We start from the raw sequence: 17,839 nt of genomic DNA, 5'->3' as shown, positions 1-17,839 counted from the left end.
TGCCTCACACAGAGATGAAGTTAGAAAAGGGAGGAGTATTTTCATAGCCATTTCAGAAAATTGTGGACAGTCTTCTTTGATACTACACCAAAACTTAATAAATATTAATGTCTTAAAGGTGAGTGGCAATGTGGAAACAGAAATCATACATTGAACACTGTGTTCATGCTTCAGTAAAATCCATTCCCATGTTGAAATTTAAACATATTTTCAACTCATTCATGGTTTTGAAACATTAGGCGCTGGTCATTTCGAAAATATCAGCTAATGGATTTACACAGATCTTCCAACTGCTGGCACGTTTCATGACACAGTTTCAAAAACTCTCATTCATTAACAGCAGTGCTGGTCTCCGGAGAAAAGTCTGTAAGTATTGGAAAGCTTTCAAGTTCACTGTGGCATTTACAAGTTTTTATAATTTTTTTTTCTCTTGAAAGCTTATTAGACTTTATCATTGGCTACAAATATTGTCAGTCATTTTCCATGCTCCCTTTGTTCATTTTCAAGAAAATGACAGCAAAATACCTATTACAATTCCTATTAAAAATACCCCAGTCTGCATAAATATAGTTTGCCTGTCCTCTCAAGCAAAAATTGTGGTATGAGACAAAGGGAGATAGTTCAGCTTCCAGCTCAAACAACCACAAGTGGTTGGAGCACTTCAGCTTGGAGCACAAGTGCTGTGTGTGTACTTCTCATTTTATAAGTTAGACTATGAAGAGGACATGTACTCAAGGGTCAGTATTTCACAAATTAATAATTTGTATTGCTTCATCTAGGATACCCCTAAGTAAAAGCAGATTAAAAAAAACTGCGGGTATGGTGACAAGGGTAGTGACAACTGGCATGGCATGTTGTCACTGCCTTAATTCCTATTAAGGCATCTGCAGTTTTTCCCACCACTGCTTACATATCATCAGTGCAAACATCACCTCAGTGGAAAACACAAGTAATATCTTAATATTATGAGGAAAATAGTTTTCACTTCATAGAGCCTCTGGAAAGGACCTCATCAATCCATGGGAAGATCTGTGGAACACTCTGAGAACTACTGAGCTAGACTTGAAGGCTCCTCAGGAGTTAGTCCAGTGAAGTTCAGTGGAACCAAGTTCAACATGCATTCTCAAAGGACATACTTCATGCCAAACTAGCACCGTGCTAGAATCTGAGGACAATGAGATGAATAAGAACTTGTGTGCCTTTAAGGAGTTTATCACATCATGGGATAGGCAAATGGGGAAGAAAATAATTTTAGAATGACAGTGTATTTCTAGGGAGGTCTGCGTGGAGTGCTATGAGAATACAGAAGAAGGGCAAAGAACCCACAGAAGAAGAGGTTGTATCTAAGATGTATACAGAAGGCTAAAAGAAATGAGGGGGAAATTTTAAAGAGAGAATGGTAGGTCACCATCCCCAAAGCAGGAAGTGGAAGGGAGTTGTTGAAGTGACTTTGAGGTGTCCTCCTCACCTTCCCTCTCCCCATGCAGTCTGGGAGTTTGACCCAAGCTCCAGGAATGGGCCCTGATTAGTTGAAGCAGATCAGTTATTGCATCCCTCTTGGTACAGAGATTGGTCCGGGGCTGGACAGGCTTAAGTCAACCCATGCCAAAGAATTGCAGGGAGAGCCTTGCAGGAGGCTGCTGGGAGAGACAGCTCTCAGAAGCAACCCTGACTCTTCCTCTGGATATTTTCCCATACTTTTCCATATGGATGTGATACCCAGAACTGCTGCAGCTCTCCACCAGTCTAAGGATGCAGTCCACCCAGGAGGCCAAAGCCCAGAGCACTGCAGAGACACATAGCTGGGGCCCTGAAAGAAGAAAGCCCGGTTACCACTTTCACTGACCTGAGCCTATGGATCCTTTTTATCATGTACATCAATTTAAGTTTTCTCTTACTTGCAATGGAAAAGTTCCAAATTAATATGAGGTGAATTTGAGATGATGCTAGAGATAGAGGAACCAGATCCTGGAGTACCTTTCGTGCCTTGCTAAGAATCCTGAGCAATCCTAGCAGGTTGTGGGAGTCGTTACTGTATTGTAAACTGGGAAACAGCAAGGCTTTTGAAATTGCCACCAGCTGATTTTGGAAAACCTCTTTCTACTTTTATGCCGTGGCCATACTGGCTTTCTTTCAGTTTTACAGGGTACCTCCCTACCTGTAAAGAGCTTGTACAATACCCAAGAAAAGGAGACAACTGCAGTGAAGATCAGCAGTGACAAATGCAACAGTGGACCATTAAGATAAGGATAGCAGAGTATTCCTTGGCTTTAACATTAGGAGGTCAGTGACAATGTCAATGCAGTGAAGCAGACAGGAAGCCAAAATCCACTGTGATTGGGGAGAGACTAATAAGGTACTCATTAAGAGAGTACACAAGTAAGTGGATGATTTTTTTTAAGATAGGAGAGATATGAATATTTTGATAGGCTGGAGGGAATGATCTAGGAAAAAGAAGGAGAGAGAGAAAGTCAGGATCTACAAGAGATGAATAAAAAATAGAGTGAGGCCCCAGAAGAGACAGAATTCTTGATTCTATAAAGACAGGATTGTGTCTTCTTTATTTCTCATTGAATCCTGAGAACCTAACATCATGACTGGTACTTGGCAGCTGCTCAAAACATAGTGAAAGTTGGGATGAGAAGCTAAGAATGAATATGCAAGAAGGTCTACAAGTTTGAGAGACAGAGTGTACAGAAATTATGTCTGAGAGCCTCAATTTTTTAGGTAGAGTATGAGGCAAGGTCTTATGCTACATGTAAAGATGTAGATATTAAGTTGGGTGCTTAACTGTCATTAAAAGTTTGAAATAGTCACTGAGGGCAATGAAAGGAGAGGTTTATCAAGGACAATAAAAAATTAACAAGCAAAGTTTAGGACCAAACTGAGATTAGAACCTAGATATTTATAATACTGCCAATCCATGCAGACTGGAATATTTATACACAGATCTCAGCGCTGAGTCCAGGGGTAGAAGTAGAGCATGTGGATTTAGGGGAATTGATCCATATTTGGACATTTAACTGATAGATGCTGGATGATGACAATAAGAAATGAAATTGAGGATTCTGATAAAAAGGTACTTCGGGAAAAGGAGGAAATGCCAGAAACATTCTAATAGACATGGGGGAAATAAAAAGATCAATGAAATGGTGAATTTCAAAGAACCAAAGATCAGTCAGAGGGAAAGGGAAAGCATGAGAGTTGGAAAGAAGAATCTGTGGTGTCACTAGGACCAGTTTCAGACTTGGAGAGTTCTAGGGATGAGGGGCTGTGATCATAGTTATGGGTGAATAAACTGGGAGTTTTGATGGTCAGTGGAGCTGTAGGAGTCAAGGAATCATAAAGCAGGAAACTGGATGTATTGTCTACATCAGGGGTTGACAAACCATGGTCTGTGGGCCGCTTGCCTACTTTTAAAAATAAAGTTTTCATGGAACACAGCCACAGCCACTTATTTACATATTGTCTATGGCTGCTTTTCTGCTACAAAGATATATTTGAGTAGTTGGAATGGAGCCTATGTGGCCTAAAAAGCCTAAAATATTTATTCTCTTGCCCTTTAAGAATAGGTTTGTTGACCTGGGTCTACATGGTTAATGATATGTTCTTGGGTAAAGAAAGCAAAACCAGAGGGGCAGTACCAAGTTCACTGGTGAAAGACCTAGAAGCTGATAAATGGAGACAACTAGGAGGGACAGAAGGTGATGAACCTGAAGATGTGTACTTCCAAAAAGGAGGTGTTTCCCGAAAGGAGAGTGGAATTGTATGGAGCTAGAAGGATGGTTCTTAACTTTTTTGAAACCCCTGTAACAAAGACTGCTATTGTCCCCCCAAAATCTTTGCCTTGCCTAGCTTTCCCTCTGCTCCCCACCCCTGCTCCTCCTCCCTTCCTTTCCCCTCCTCCTTCTCCTCCTTCTCTCTCTCCCTCTGTCTCTGTCTCTCTGTCTGTCTGTCTCTCTCTCCCATTTAACTCAAGCACATGGCCACCCAGCTAAAACTGCATTTCCCAGCATCATTTGTGGAGATTTGGCCCATGTAAACTTGGGAGTAGACAGGGTGTGTGCAATGTTTGCTTCATTTGCTTAAATTTTTAAAAACTAAGAAAATCTAAGACTAATCTCACTTAGGAATATTGATGATTGATGTGAAATATCCTAAATAAAATATTAACAAACAGAATCCAACAGCATATTAAAGGAATAATTCATCATTTACCATGTAAGAGTTGTTTTGGGAATGCAAAGATGGTTCAGTATTAGAAAGTCTATTTATATCATTTATCCTTTTAATAAATCTAAGAAAAATCATATGATTATCTCTATAGATACTGAAAAGATATTTTTAATTTTTAAAAAATAACTTTTGATAAGGAAAAAAAACTCAATTCTTTCTTAACATGGTAATTTTTATTTACCTTAACCCAAAAGCCATTGTCATAATCATAAGACAGCAGTGTTGTTTGCCATCAAAGTTAGGAAAAGAGAAAAATTCACATTATCACATTCTTATTTGACCTTGTATTGGCGTTAGTACCAGTGTCATTAGACAAGAGAATGAAATTAGAGGTAAAAACAAATTTAAGGGAAGGATATAAAATTATCAGTAATTGCATATGATATGTCTGTAGCTAAAATAGTCAGGAGATGCAACTAATACACTACTATGGCTAGAGATTCAGTAAGGTGATGGGGGTTAAAATTAATACACACATTGATAGCTTTCATATACACAAACATAATTGTTGAGAATATATATATATAAAGAAAATACTCCTTTTACAAAACCACAAAATGATAAAATACCTAGAAGGAAATTTAATAAGAGAAGTGCAAGAACTATATGAGGGGGGAAAATCCTTTAAAACTCGATGAAAGGACAGACTAGAAGACTTAAATAAATGGAAACATATCAAGTTCTTAAATAGAAAAGCTCAACATTGTAAGGATTTAATTAATTCCCCCTTAGTTAATTCAAAAATTTAACATGATTTCTAGCAAAAATATTACTAGTGTTTGTTAATCTTGTTATTTTATACACACACACACATACACAACACACGGGTGAATCAAAAAATCTGCACTCCAGTTATATTAACATTTCTATAAATTCTACAGCCAGAATGCAGATAATTTTTGATTCACCCTCATATGTGTAGAACTAGACAAGCTTCTTTGAAAGTTTATATTTTTTAAAAAAAGAAGAATGGCTAGGAGAATTCTGAAAAAGAATACTAGCAAAAGTGACTAGTCTTACCACATAATGAAACATACTACAGAGCTTTAATAATTAAAACAATATGATAGGCTCATGAATAATTTTATGTGGTAATAAAACAGAACAATAGTTCAGATAAACCTAAATATATTAAATAACTTAGTATAAGATAAAGGTGATATCTCAAGTCAGAGGGAAAGTCACAAACTACTTAATAAATGACACTGAGACATCCGAGTAACTGAGTTGCTAAAGTTGGTACTTCATACAGTACATCTGGATAAGGTTATAACTCATAGTGTATACCAGAATAAGTTCCAAACATATCAAATATTTAAATGCAACAAAAGAAACCACTGGCGTAGGAGGACAGAAATTAATAAATCCTTTTATAATCCTAAAGTGAGGAAGAACTTCCCCTAAGACGTAAGGTGTAGAAGCCAAAAATAATTAATAATTAAATTACGCAAAATTCAAAAGCTTCTGGAAAACCAACCAGCCAACCAACCAACCACCCAATAAAACAAAAACAGGTGAAATCAAAAGACATACATCCATCTGAGAAAAAATTTTCTTTGTAATTAGTATTTTAAAGTGCTGCTAAAAATGCAGGGTGAAATCACGAGATAGCACTTCATACTTAGTGGAATGACAAAAAAAAAAAAAAAGAACACAGGACAATGCCAAGCATTGGTAGAAGCATGGGGATATAGGAACCCTCAAATACTGCTGATGAGAGTGTGCACTGGGGCAGTCATTCTGAGCACAGTCTGACAGTACTTAGTCAAATTAAGTGTACATAATCTTAATGAACCAGCAGTTCTACTCCTGCTGTATATCCCAGAGAAATTTTCACAATGATCCTTGGGGAAATACGTATAAAAATGGTTATCACAGCATTATTTATACTGATGGGGAGCTGGACGCAATCTGGGCATACATCATTAAATGGATTGGTAAAATGTGGTAGATGCACATCATGGAATGCTAGACCTACTCTGTCCAATCAACCTTTCTGCAAGGAGGAAATGTTCTGTATATGCACTTTCAATATGATAGCCACTAGCCCCATGAGGTTATTTAAACACTAATTACTTAATTTTTCTTTAAAGAAAAAATTTGGTTCCTTAACAGCACTAGCTAAATTTCAAGTGCTAAAGAGTGACATGTGGCTAGGGACTACCATGTTGAATAGGCAGACATAGAACATTATCATTACTTCCGAGATTCAATTGGACAGTACAGTGCTGGGCTATATTCACATACAGTAACATGAATGGATCTTAAATACAGTGCTGACTGAAAAGAGGAAGAATCAGAATGTCATTATATCACATCACCATTTAGTTAAATTAAAAATATATGAACATGGGCTTCCCAGGTGGTGCAGTGGTTAAGAATCCGCCTGCCAATGCAGGAGACATAGGTTCGGTCCCTGATCCGGGAAGATCCCACATGCCACAGAGCGACAAAGGCCATGCACCACAACTACTGAGCCTGCACTCTAGAGCCCACAAGCCACAACTGTTGAGCCTATGTGTCACAACTACTGAAGCCTGTGCACCTAGAGCCTATGTTCTACAACAAGAGAAGCCACTGCAATGAGAAGCCTGCACACTGCAACAAAGAGTAGCCCCTGTTCACCGCAACTAGAGAAAGCCCGCGCAGCAACAAAGATCCAACACAGCCAAAATAAGTAAATTAATTAATTAATTAATTTAAATAAATTAAATAAATAAAGATTTAAAAATGTGCCTACAAATTTAAAAAAGCATATGTGAACACAAAAAACTATTCACATTTCACAAGAACATATTTTTAAAAAGATACACATTTTAAAAATTAGAATGTTGGCCTGTGAGGAAGGGTGGCTGGAAATTGGGAGGAGGGATAAAGAGGAACAAACAAGCCACTGAAAAGAGGAGGGCTTTCACAGACCTGTGATAAAATGTATTTTGGATTAAGGAGTATGATTAACTCAAACCTCTCCACTGAGATTACAAAAACAAAACAAAACAAAAAAGCCAGTACACACAAAAAATATGCTAATATTTGTAGCACTATTATTCTTAATTGTTAAAAACTGGAAGCAACCAATACGTCTTTCAGTAGGTGAATGGATAAACAAACTGTGGTACATCTACACAATATATTATTCAGCGCCAAAACAAATGAGCTAATGACATAAATAAAGATATGAATGAATCCTAAATGCATAATGCGAAGTAAAAGGGGCAAATCTGTGTAATTCCAACTATATGACATTCTGGAAGATGCAAAACAATAGTGAGAGTAAAAGCTCAGTGGTTGCCAGAGTTTGGGGGTAATGAAGAAAAAGGGTTGAATAGGTGAAGGGTGAAGGATTTTGTAGGGCAGTAAAACTATTTTGTATGATAATACAATGGTGGATATATGACACTGTATATTTGTTAAAACCCATAGAACTTTAGAGTACAAAGCGCCAACATTGATGTGTACAAATTGAGAGAAAACAAATCATTTAGGAGGTTGGGTGATTCCAGGATGGAATGCAGAATGTGACAAAACGCTAACTGTATCTTAAATACATGAAACAATTTCACTGGAATGGGTGAGAGGGGGAAGGTGCTGACCAAAGTAACTAAGTATCTAAGGATATGAGTGGAGTCTGTAAGACTAAAGGAATTGTACATAAGAGTTGTACTCTAACTGATAAAGTTTTTCCCCATGGGGTTATGAGTAAACAATTCTGATACTGCCATACATGTATAGTGGAACTGAACAGTTAAATAAATGGATAGAAGATAGTGGGAACCAGGTTTCTCACTGTTGAAGTGGATAAACAAGGGGAGGGGACTAGAATGATCCATGGATTAAAGATATTAGATGTTATTAGATAATTATATAATGGATGACAACTGCAGACATGAGTATGAAGTTATGCTTAATATAGATACAGATGGTTACACGTGGAAATATTTATAGATATGTGTATACATATGACTTAGTAACACACATAGAGTTCTTCACTCTGTTAACTGAGAGGGCCTAGAGGTAACAACACCCCAGTATAAATAAGCACACCCAGTCCCTAGATCTTGGTTTCTAACATCATTCTCGAATGAAGAGACTCGGGGCTCCTCAGAGAAATAGCTGATTCTAGGACCAGGCAGTGGTGGGAAGGGGAAGCAATACACAAGATGAGCTTGGAGCAGCCTGTAGTGATAGAAAATAACAAAGTGCTCAAAAATCAAAAACAAGACAAAAATCTATATGTATTAATGGGGTTAGGTCAAAGGAACACAGAAGCCAACTGAAAGAGCTCCCATTAGCCAAAGCTGGAACAATCTGAGCAACAAAATCAATACAATAGTATTGGATTATAACCCAAAGTATAAAATAAATATCCATGAGCCCTTATGATATAAATAAATGATTAAATACATTGATGAGCGATAAGAGACAATTCTCTCATATAGAATAATTCAAAATAATTTACATAGGTTCTCGGCTTTCAAAACAGTGAACCGTTAACTCCCTATTCCTTTTGTATGAGCTAAGCATAGTGAACTACCTTCAAAGAGAACAAGGTACAAAGGGGGAAAGAAGAGTAACTTTACATTGAAGAAAACTGACAGATTCAGCCAGGTGAGCGAGGTCAACAGGTCATAATGATAAAATGCACCCTTGACATGATGTGATAGAAATGAGTCTTTAACTCTGTGGCTTCCTCCCCCAAATTTATAGCCCTAGTCTAATCATGAGAAAAACATCAGATAAATCCAAATTGAGGGACATTCTACTGAAGAGGAAAGTTAGAAACTTACACTCAGCTAAAAATAACTCCATGCTTGTTTTGCTTTTGTGAAATATGCTTGCTGCACTGAGAAAAATAGAAAAACAGGATGACCTAACAGTCCAATGTAACTTTAAGATGTTTTGCTAAAAATGGAATGTTTTGCACCTGCTCTTGTAAGTTTCTGTTTGGAAACTTCCATGCTCTGTAAATATGTGCACCATTAAAGTAAAGCTCACCCTGAGTTCGGGGCCCAGAACTTTGGAGCCTTAGCTTGCCTGGGGCCGCCGGCTTAATAAACCTGAGTTCTCCAGCCCTCCGAGTGTGGTGCTTGGTTTCTGGACAGACTGATTTCTGCAACATTTCAACAGAACTAACCAGTACTCCTCAAAACTGTCAAGGTCATCAAAAACAAGTCTGAGAAACTCTCACAGTCAAGAGGTGACTTAAGATGTGACAACTAAATGTCAGGTAGGATTCTGGTGGGATCTTGGGACAGAAAGAGGATACTAGGTAAAAACTAAGGAAATCTGAATAAAGTATAGACTTTAGTTAATAATAACATGTCAATATTTGTTCTTTAATTGTAATAAATGTGTGATACTAATGTAAGATGTTAATAACAGGAGAAACTGGGTGCAGGGTACATGGGAACTCTCTGTACTATCTTCACAATTTTTCTCAAAATCTAAAACTGTTATAAAAATTGTTTACTTTTTTTAAAAAGGAAGAAAAATAGAAATCAAAACTGCCAGAATGTTTGAAGCCCCTCTTTTTTCCCTCCTCCTTCACGTTATCTTATCTTTCACCAGAGGCAACACCCATCCTTTGTGTTTTTCTGTTTCCTTGCTTTTCATGTAAATTGTACACTGGTAAGTATCCTAAACAATATGTGGTTATCTCGAATTTTATATAATTGAAATGGTGCCATTTGTATTTTTAAGCTAGTTGCTTATATTCACTTAATGATACATTTGTGAGGTTTACCCACGTTGGTATGTGTAGCTGCAACTCATTTATTATCATGGCTGGATAACATTCCACCAGGTAACTATAACACCTTGTACACTTCTAGCCTCCTGTTAACATGTTGGGTTGTTTCCGGGTTTTGCTACCACCAACAAGGCCACTACAAATGTTCTGGCATATACATGTAAGAATTCCTGTATAGTAAATACTGAGAATTGGGATTGCTTGGTCATAAAGCATGTACATTTTCAACTTTATAATATCAGGTTGCTTTACACAAGTCATCATGTCAATTTAGATTGCCATCAGCAACAAATTAATTTTTCCAAGTTTTGTTCCTTGGAAACTAGGAGATCAATAGAGGCACTTTTTTTTCTTTCAGTGTTTAAAGTGTATATGATTAAAAAAATATTAACCGTTTCATATTTATAATAAAAATGGTGATAGATGCCAAATTGTGGTATATTAAAAATCACCATAGGCCTTAACTTGTCCTGGGAGATTAACTTGCTCATAATAGAGCTTTTTCTGCCATCTGTGTACATGTATTTGAACTTGATATAGAAGTGAAGAAGTAAAGACTTGGCATATTCTTGCTGAAAAAGTGCTAAATTCTGTTCATAAACTGGCTTTAATCTGAGAAACTAGTAGACTTTAGACTTAATTACATTCCTTAAAAAGAAAGAAAGAGAGAAAGAAAGAAAGGAAAGAAAGAAAGAAAGAAAGAAAGAAAGAAAGAAAGAAAGAAAGAAAGAAAGAAAGAAAGAAGGAAATATATATTTACTATACCTAAATATATAATTTAAATATATATTTATATATATAAATATATATATTCTGTAAAACAAGACCTCAATCTTGCCTTCAAAGATACATAAAGAAATTAAGCTTGTATTTTACTTTTCCTTCAAAAACTTGAATTCAAATCATATCAGTATATCTAGAAGAGCATTTGAAATGTAAAATTCATCACTCTTGCATTCAAAATTCCTTTGATGTAAAAGCTACAGTTCTGTAGAGAAATGGTAAATAATAACTCTCTCAATACTATAAATTAGTGCATTCTGCTAGTATGAGTTATATAAGTGCTGAAGACCCTACCTTAAGATTGCTACTAATCATCCTCCCATGTCTTGGATGGGACTGCCACTCTATACGAATGTGTTTTCTGTTCACCCAGGCAGCTCACTGTAGCAGAGAGCAAAAGGAAGGAAAAGAAACAAATTTCCAAGTTTCTTCTTGAATGGGGAGATAGAGGGATGTGTGAAAAAAAAGTGGGATGTTTCCTATTAGGCACCATTCAGTGGTAAGCAGAAAACTATGTCTAATGTGATATTTGAAGCCAATCAGAAAGCTCAATAACTGCTATTCAAGCAGTGCCACTGGGCTCTGACAGTGAATTCTAAGCACAAGATCACCTGATACAAACTTCAGTGGCCTTGGTCAAGAAGCTGAGAAACCACAGTGCCTAACGGATGGCTCCATTCACAGTGGAACCTGCTCTCTGAGCTTCTCAGTTTGCATTTTCTGTGGGGCCCTTCTCAGAAGAGCACTGAACTTGTTATCTTAATCCCCATGTACCCTACCGTGTTCATCAAGGCTGTGGGTACCATAACACGTCATAAAACAGGGCTACCCAGACCTGGAAACTCTGAATCAAATAAGAATTCCCCACTTCTGCTTAGGTAAATATACCTGCTTAGGTAAATATTTCTTGATGAAGTTCACCCTCCTCTGCATTAAGGATTATGTGAGAAATCGCTCAGTAAACAAGGATATTCAAAAGGTATTTACATAGAAACCACAAAGGACGCCTTTATACAAACTGAGTGTTTTCCCTATTCTGACCATTGCCAGGGCTCCTTTTATTCAACCATGAAAAAGAACAGATTTTGAAAACTTTTAAGGTATATGAAGTAGTAACTAAGAGAAAGACAAATGTCACATTGACCTGAGTTCAAGTTATGGATCCTTAAGTTGTTAGCTATGTGACCCTGAGTAACTTACTTAATCTCTCCATCCTTACTCTTCTCCACTGTTGGAATACGTGGAGAGTCTGGAGGTGACACCAGATCTGTCTTCAAAGCCTGTACTTTTAACCACCACACTGGCCTGCTCCAGACACTTTAAATAGCACCCTGCATGCAGGAACTCACTCTATCTCGGCAGGCTGATTGATTTATCTTCAGGCATACCTTCTTCAATCAAAAGCCATGACAGCTAAAGCTAAACTCCAAGGCATAAGAGTAACAGCTTTCTTCACTAAGTTTTACACACGCTCAATAGTTGGGTCTGAAACAGAGGAGCATCCCCTTCAAATAGTAATGAGACTGATAAATAGGTTCTGTTCACGGCACTTCAGTGCAGAAGCCACACTTCATGTTAACCTGTTGTCTCAAAATCACATATGCCTCCAACACAGGGAAGGCTACTGTTTTGAAAGATGAGCCACAAACTTTTTTTAGTTAAGGTATGAAATTTTAATTGGCTAGTTCAGCAAAATTTTATATTCTCCTGAGAGGATAATAAGGCCTATGCATCTAAATATCTTGAATTAGGAACTGCAGTTATTTTGCCACATTACAGAAAGTTTTACAATACTTCTGAAAACGGGGGTTTAAATTACCTGGCTGAGAGGTACCAGATAAGTACCATAAAGAACAGGCTCAGCCGCAGTACAATCAATATTCATAGGAATATGGCCATCTAGAGATGGCATGCCTTGACTAAGAACATTCAAATTCAAAACTATGTGTAGCCAAACAAAACACATCTGAAAGTTACATATGGCCTTTTCACCAGAGTTTGCAAATCCTGCCTCAGAGAACAGGAGATAATGCCACCCCCTCCACTGCTCCTTAGAGTTATCCTATAAGCAAAATTGACAACAATTTTGATGGCTGAGATAGCCTCTGTGAGTCAGGCTTCAGTGCTTTCTAAGTTGAGTCAGCCCTCCCCTGTCTGGCTTTTAAGTGACAAGGCATGTTCCACTCTACAGAGCCAGGCAGGGTCCTCTCTACTCTCAGACCACCAGGCTAATCTCTGTACTGTGCCAAATGCATGCTAGTCCCACATTCATTCCTATCACCATCCTTGATGCATCCTTTCCATGACCTCAAATGGCTTCACCCTTCCTACGCCAAGCCAAATTTAACCTATCTTTAATTTTGTTCATTTGTGTGTGTGTGTGTTTTTTTTTTTTTTTAATCCATGCAAAGAGCACAGAAGAGGGGTGAATGAACTCAAACTACTTTGGTGGGGGTAGGGGAGGCTTCATAGAGAGGTGACATGTGTGCAGGGTATAGAAGGAAGAATGAATGCCAAGTGGAGGAGGGGGAAAGACCATTCTAGGCAGAGGGAGGAGCATGTGCAAAGTCTTGAAAGAGTCCTGAAAGCCGCGGCAGGCTTGCGGAGATAAGAGGCTGGAGAAGGCTATCCTCAGAAGGAGAAGATGCTTGTTTGCCTCACTGAAGTGATAGGACTTGATCCTGGAGACAAAAGGATCTGATTTTGGTCAAGGCCCCTAGTCAAGCTCAAATCTTCCACGGAGTTTGCTCTTATCATGCAAGTATCTCCTTCCTCTGCATCTCTATAGCCCTTAACAACCTTACTACACAATCAGGTGTCATTACTCACAGCTCTGAGGGCAGGGGCCTTTTTTTTATTTTTAAACTTCTGTATCCTAATAGTGCCTAAGAGTGCCAGGTAAGTAAATTCCCAGGACTGACTGACTCAAATTCCTCTACAGGATGGATTAAGCAAACCAGGTTCTAGAGATAAGAGTAGGGAAACCTCTAAATCAAAGTCACTACAGACCTTACTATTGGCCACAAGTGACAGGATCCAGGACTACAAAAATTAACTTCAAAAGCAACCACACTTGACTTCCATGAACCTGGACTCTTCTCCCTTTCTGCCCAGCTTTGCCCCACTACCCAAGCTGAGATTCACTCCTACTTCCCCTGGGGAATACTGGGCCAAAAGGGAAGGTACAGCACATCTCTGGTTCTGAACATACCCTGTTAAATGGGAGGGCAGGGGACAATCAATGCATTGAGCAAATGCATCTGGCCCTGAAATGAGAGAGTGTGTCTGCTCCTATGTGTAAATGCCAAGTTGCAGGAGGTTACCATAGCAACTCCAGCAGGGTGCTGCAGTGGGCAGCTTTGCACAGAGGTGCAGAAAACCCATTCTTTAACATCTGGGCTTTTGCTGTGCACACTGGATCCTCGTAGCCACATCATGGCTTTAGGCCCTGCTTTGGGATTCTGCAAAAAAGTGGAAATTTGAATACCTGCTAGTCCAGTCTTCCTTTTTTCATGCACCACACATGTCCCTCTGCATGCACAGTAAACACTGCATGCAGAGCCCAAAATAAGCTCTTTAGAAACATATAATTCCCTATATTCATTCTTACACATGATGATGAACAGATTGTACTTGCATATCAGCACGACTTCAACACAAAATTTACATCCACCGAATAACCCAGCAATTATACATTTTAATGAACAGCGTATCCACAGTGTCAGCATTCCCAGCCAGTACCGTTTTTATTGTGTTATTAGTACATTTTTAATGCAAAAATAAATAATGCCATTGGAACTATAGGTTTGGCTTAATGGGGTCTACTGAGCTGTACTCCAGGAACTGTAAACCAACTTTTCAACCAATTTTTCAAACCAGGCAATTTTTGAAATTGTTTTCCATAGGGTTGGGGAGTGGGGGTTTACTCATCCACTTCTTAATGTTTTATGTCTCATAAGGAAAGAGCATGAAGGGGATGTGAAATAGCATTCCATTTGTGGTTCTAACCTACATACAGCCATCAGGAAGCCATGTCCCTACAAAATGAACTTTAGTTGGTAGGACAGTCAATAGATGCAACACCTTCCTGGACATTTTCATTTTTTTTCTTGGATCCATAAACTTACTTGTGGTTATCTTTTAATTCTCTCCTGGGCACAATAAGAATGATTTATAGCAGAATTAAAGACATGGATTGCATGGTGGGCGTGCACAGCAGGGTGAGATGGATCTGCACATGGAGAAGTGAAGGAAATTTTAGTTAACAAAGTCACATGAACCTGTGGTACTTTGCAAGATGCTGGCTCAGGACTACAGTATCTTTGCAGCTTGGAAGTGAAAAAAGAGGGGTGGATTAGGAGTGATGTAGAAGTTCCAGTATCTGAAGGAGTTTTGTGGCCTAAGAAAATTAAAATAAGGATACCAAGAGAGAGGTGTAAACAAATAAACAAAGGAAGGAAGAGCTTCTTGGCCAGGGAGTCCATTCTTTGTGCAGGAATGCCTATCTGTCTGTCTAAGGGAGCTTGAGAACAAAGATGCCAATGTTAACAGACTACAGTTGGATGATTTCTTCATCCAAGGAATTGGAGATGTGGAGGTGTCTGTAACGAGGTGTCTGTTACATGTAAGCATGGAGGTAGAACTCGCCAGGATGGACACCAGGGGCGTAGGAAACTTGTGTTCTGAAGGAAGGCCAGAGAGTGTCAGCAACCTGGTGCAGATAAAGAACTCTCAGTGAGTGAATGGAGATCCAACCAGTGCAGGCGCCTGCCTAGGTGAGCACTGGATACTGTTTCATCTCCCCCAGGAGATGCTGTGGGTGGGGATGGGGGTCCCGGGGGTGTGAGGCAAGGAACTGAGCGTGTGTCCTGGGAGTGGTTAAAGGGCTTCTGGGAGTTGAGCTGGGAGAAGCCAAGAAGTGCTCTGTCGATGTGCTTCTGAATGAAAGCTGGGAGGTCAAAGCTGGGAAAGGTTTCAGAGAGGCTGCTGCAACCTGTTCCTTTGGGGCAGGGCGGCTGAGGGGAGGTGGAAGGCCCAGCCTTCGGGTCGGATTTGGGGAGAAGTCAGGTGCACTGACGCGGCTCTCGGCAAGTCCGTACGGAGAATGGTTTGGGAATGGGGCGGATCCAGGGAGGCAGAAGTGGGGGAAGGGAGGTCGCCGGCCAGTGGGTGTGGAGAGCGAGCCGGAGCTGGGGGGTGGGGGCTCCGGGCCAGCGCCTCGGGCCGCCTCGACCTCCCCAGGGACTCACCCAGCACGAAGTAGGGCAGCTCCGTGTTCTCCAGGTCGTCCACCACGACCATTTCTCCAGGGAAGTCGTTGCGTACGGAGAAGAGGAGCTTGGGCTCGGAGGCCGAGGCGCTGTGCATGATGCTCAGGTCGTTCTCGCGCAGGAAGGGCAGCGCCGACACCGTGATGCTCTTGAGCTTGCACTCCAGCTCCTTGGAAGGATCCACGTCGCCCGCGGCCGTGGCCAGCACCGCCGCCGGCCCCCAGCAGCAGGCGAGCAGGGCGCAGAGCCCGGCTAAAGCCATCTTGAGCCCCAGCCGCCTTCCTCCCAGCGCTGCGAAGGTGGGGGAGGCAGCGAGCGGGGAGGGAGCGAGCGAGCGAGCGCGGGAGGCGGGGGAGGTTGGGGAGGGGATGCGGAGCCGGGAAAGCCCTGGTCGCGGGACCGAGAGGCCGCTTGCCTGGTGCGGAGCTTAAACGCCCACGCCTGGAGAACCCGCGCTCTTTGTTTCCCGGAGCTGCTTATCTGGGGAAGGGAAAAGGGGGGTGGGGTGAGGTGGAGAGAGGAGAAAAGGAGAAGGAAGGACGTCGGAGGAAAGAGGAAGGGAGCTGAAGATTCTAGGGAATCAGGTCAGCCCCCAGCAGGCTGCCGGTGCTGCCGCCTTTCTCCTCCTTTGCAACCCCCAGCAGGAGCATGCTCCTGGCTATTAACTACCTGCACAGCAATTTTTTTTAACCGTTTTTGCAATGCAAAATCTTCCTTCTCGCATTATCTTTCAGATGGCTTGGGAAGGGCGCGCGCGCACACACACACACACACACACCCTTTAAAAGGTACTTCCTCAGAGCAGGTGATGGGGGTCTCTAGATGCAAATACGCCCCCAGTTATTTTGTAGATGTAGGTGGTCCCATTCTTATCTTTTTTACTCACGAAAATTGGATTTGTGTATTGGATAAGCGTGTGCTGGAATAAATGCTCGTGTGTATTATTACTCAGCACTAACTTTACAGAAATATTTATAGGAAACATTTCGTATGTAGATATAGATAGATCCTATGGATAACAAAGAAAAAAGCCAGTGTACTGTATACAGTGAAGCAGGAGACCAGAACTTTTATTTGCAATTTCTCTCTGCCTCTTCAGTTTCATTTCTGTTACCAATGTTATCTATGGTAAGCAATATAAAGATTTGGAGCATCCTATAATTGACAGAAAAAGTAGAGCTAGCTCAAAGAAATGTTGAGCTTTTAGTTTTAGAGAATCTAGTAAAGGGAACAGAGCTGGAAGAAAGTGTGAGAAAAACAGTTTCTAAGCACCCTTAACAAATGGAAAAGAAATCAAAGAATATTCTTGGGCATGGGCCAAGTCAATCCCAGCCCAATCAAGAGTAGAACAGGGTAGGTAACAACAGCAACATTAACAACAAAATCCTGTGTAAGTTTTGTTTCCATTGGTGCTGGACAGTGATACTTTAACAAAATGATGACAGTGTGCAATAAACTGTGGTAGAAAAGTGATGGTTGTATGTGCTGGTATCTGATGATTCACTGAACTTTCTCTCATGCGATAACCTACAACATATCAAAAGTTTGCAGAAACTAACACAACATTGTAAATCAACTATACTTCAATTTAGAAAAAAAAAGTTTGCCCATCCAACATCATTTATTCAATGCTGATTTAAATAGTAGGTGCTGTAAGACTATGTTATAAATAATTCCTAATATCTAGGAATTTAATGCACCACCCTTTTCAAAGAGGACCCCCACTTTAGAAACAATTTCATTTTCATTCTGGCTTGTGTCAATGTATTGGCATCTGGGAATGTGTGTCCTTTAAAAGAAA

General features: G+C 40.0%; 1 protein-coding gene across 2 annotated transcripts in view; it reads right to left on the bottom strand.

Annotated features, from left to right (window-relative positions):
- ASTN1 (astrotactin 1) overlaps window positions 1–16,300 on the bottom strand; it is a 299,335-nt gene extending 283,035 nt beyond the window's left edge. For both annotated transcript variants that reach the window (XM_057727657.1, XM_057727658.1), the window contains exon 1: window positions 16,018–16,300. In XM_057727657.1, the coding sequence (XP_057583640.1) occupies window positions 16,018–16,300 (283 nt within the window). The remainder of the gene's footprint in view (window positions 1–16,017) is intronic.
- Between the last annotated feature and the right edge of the window lie 1,539 nt (window positions 16,301–17,839).

This window comes from Hippopotamus amphibius, chromosome 3, assembly GCF_030028045.1.
Source record: "Hippopotamus amphibius kiboko isolate mHipAmp2 chromosome 3, mHipAmp2.hap2, whole genome shotgun sequence".
Taxonomy (NCBI): domain Eukaryota; kingdom Metazoa; phylum Chordata; class Mammalia; order Artiodactyla; family Hippopotamidae; genus Hippopotamus; species Hippopotamus amphibius.
Note: the sequence above shows the minus strand (reverse complement) of the source record. Positions and strands in the feature narration are given on the sequence as shown.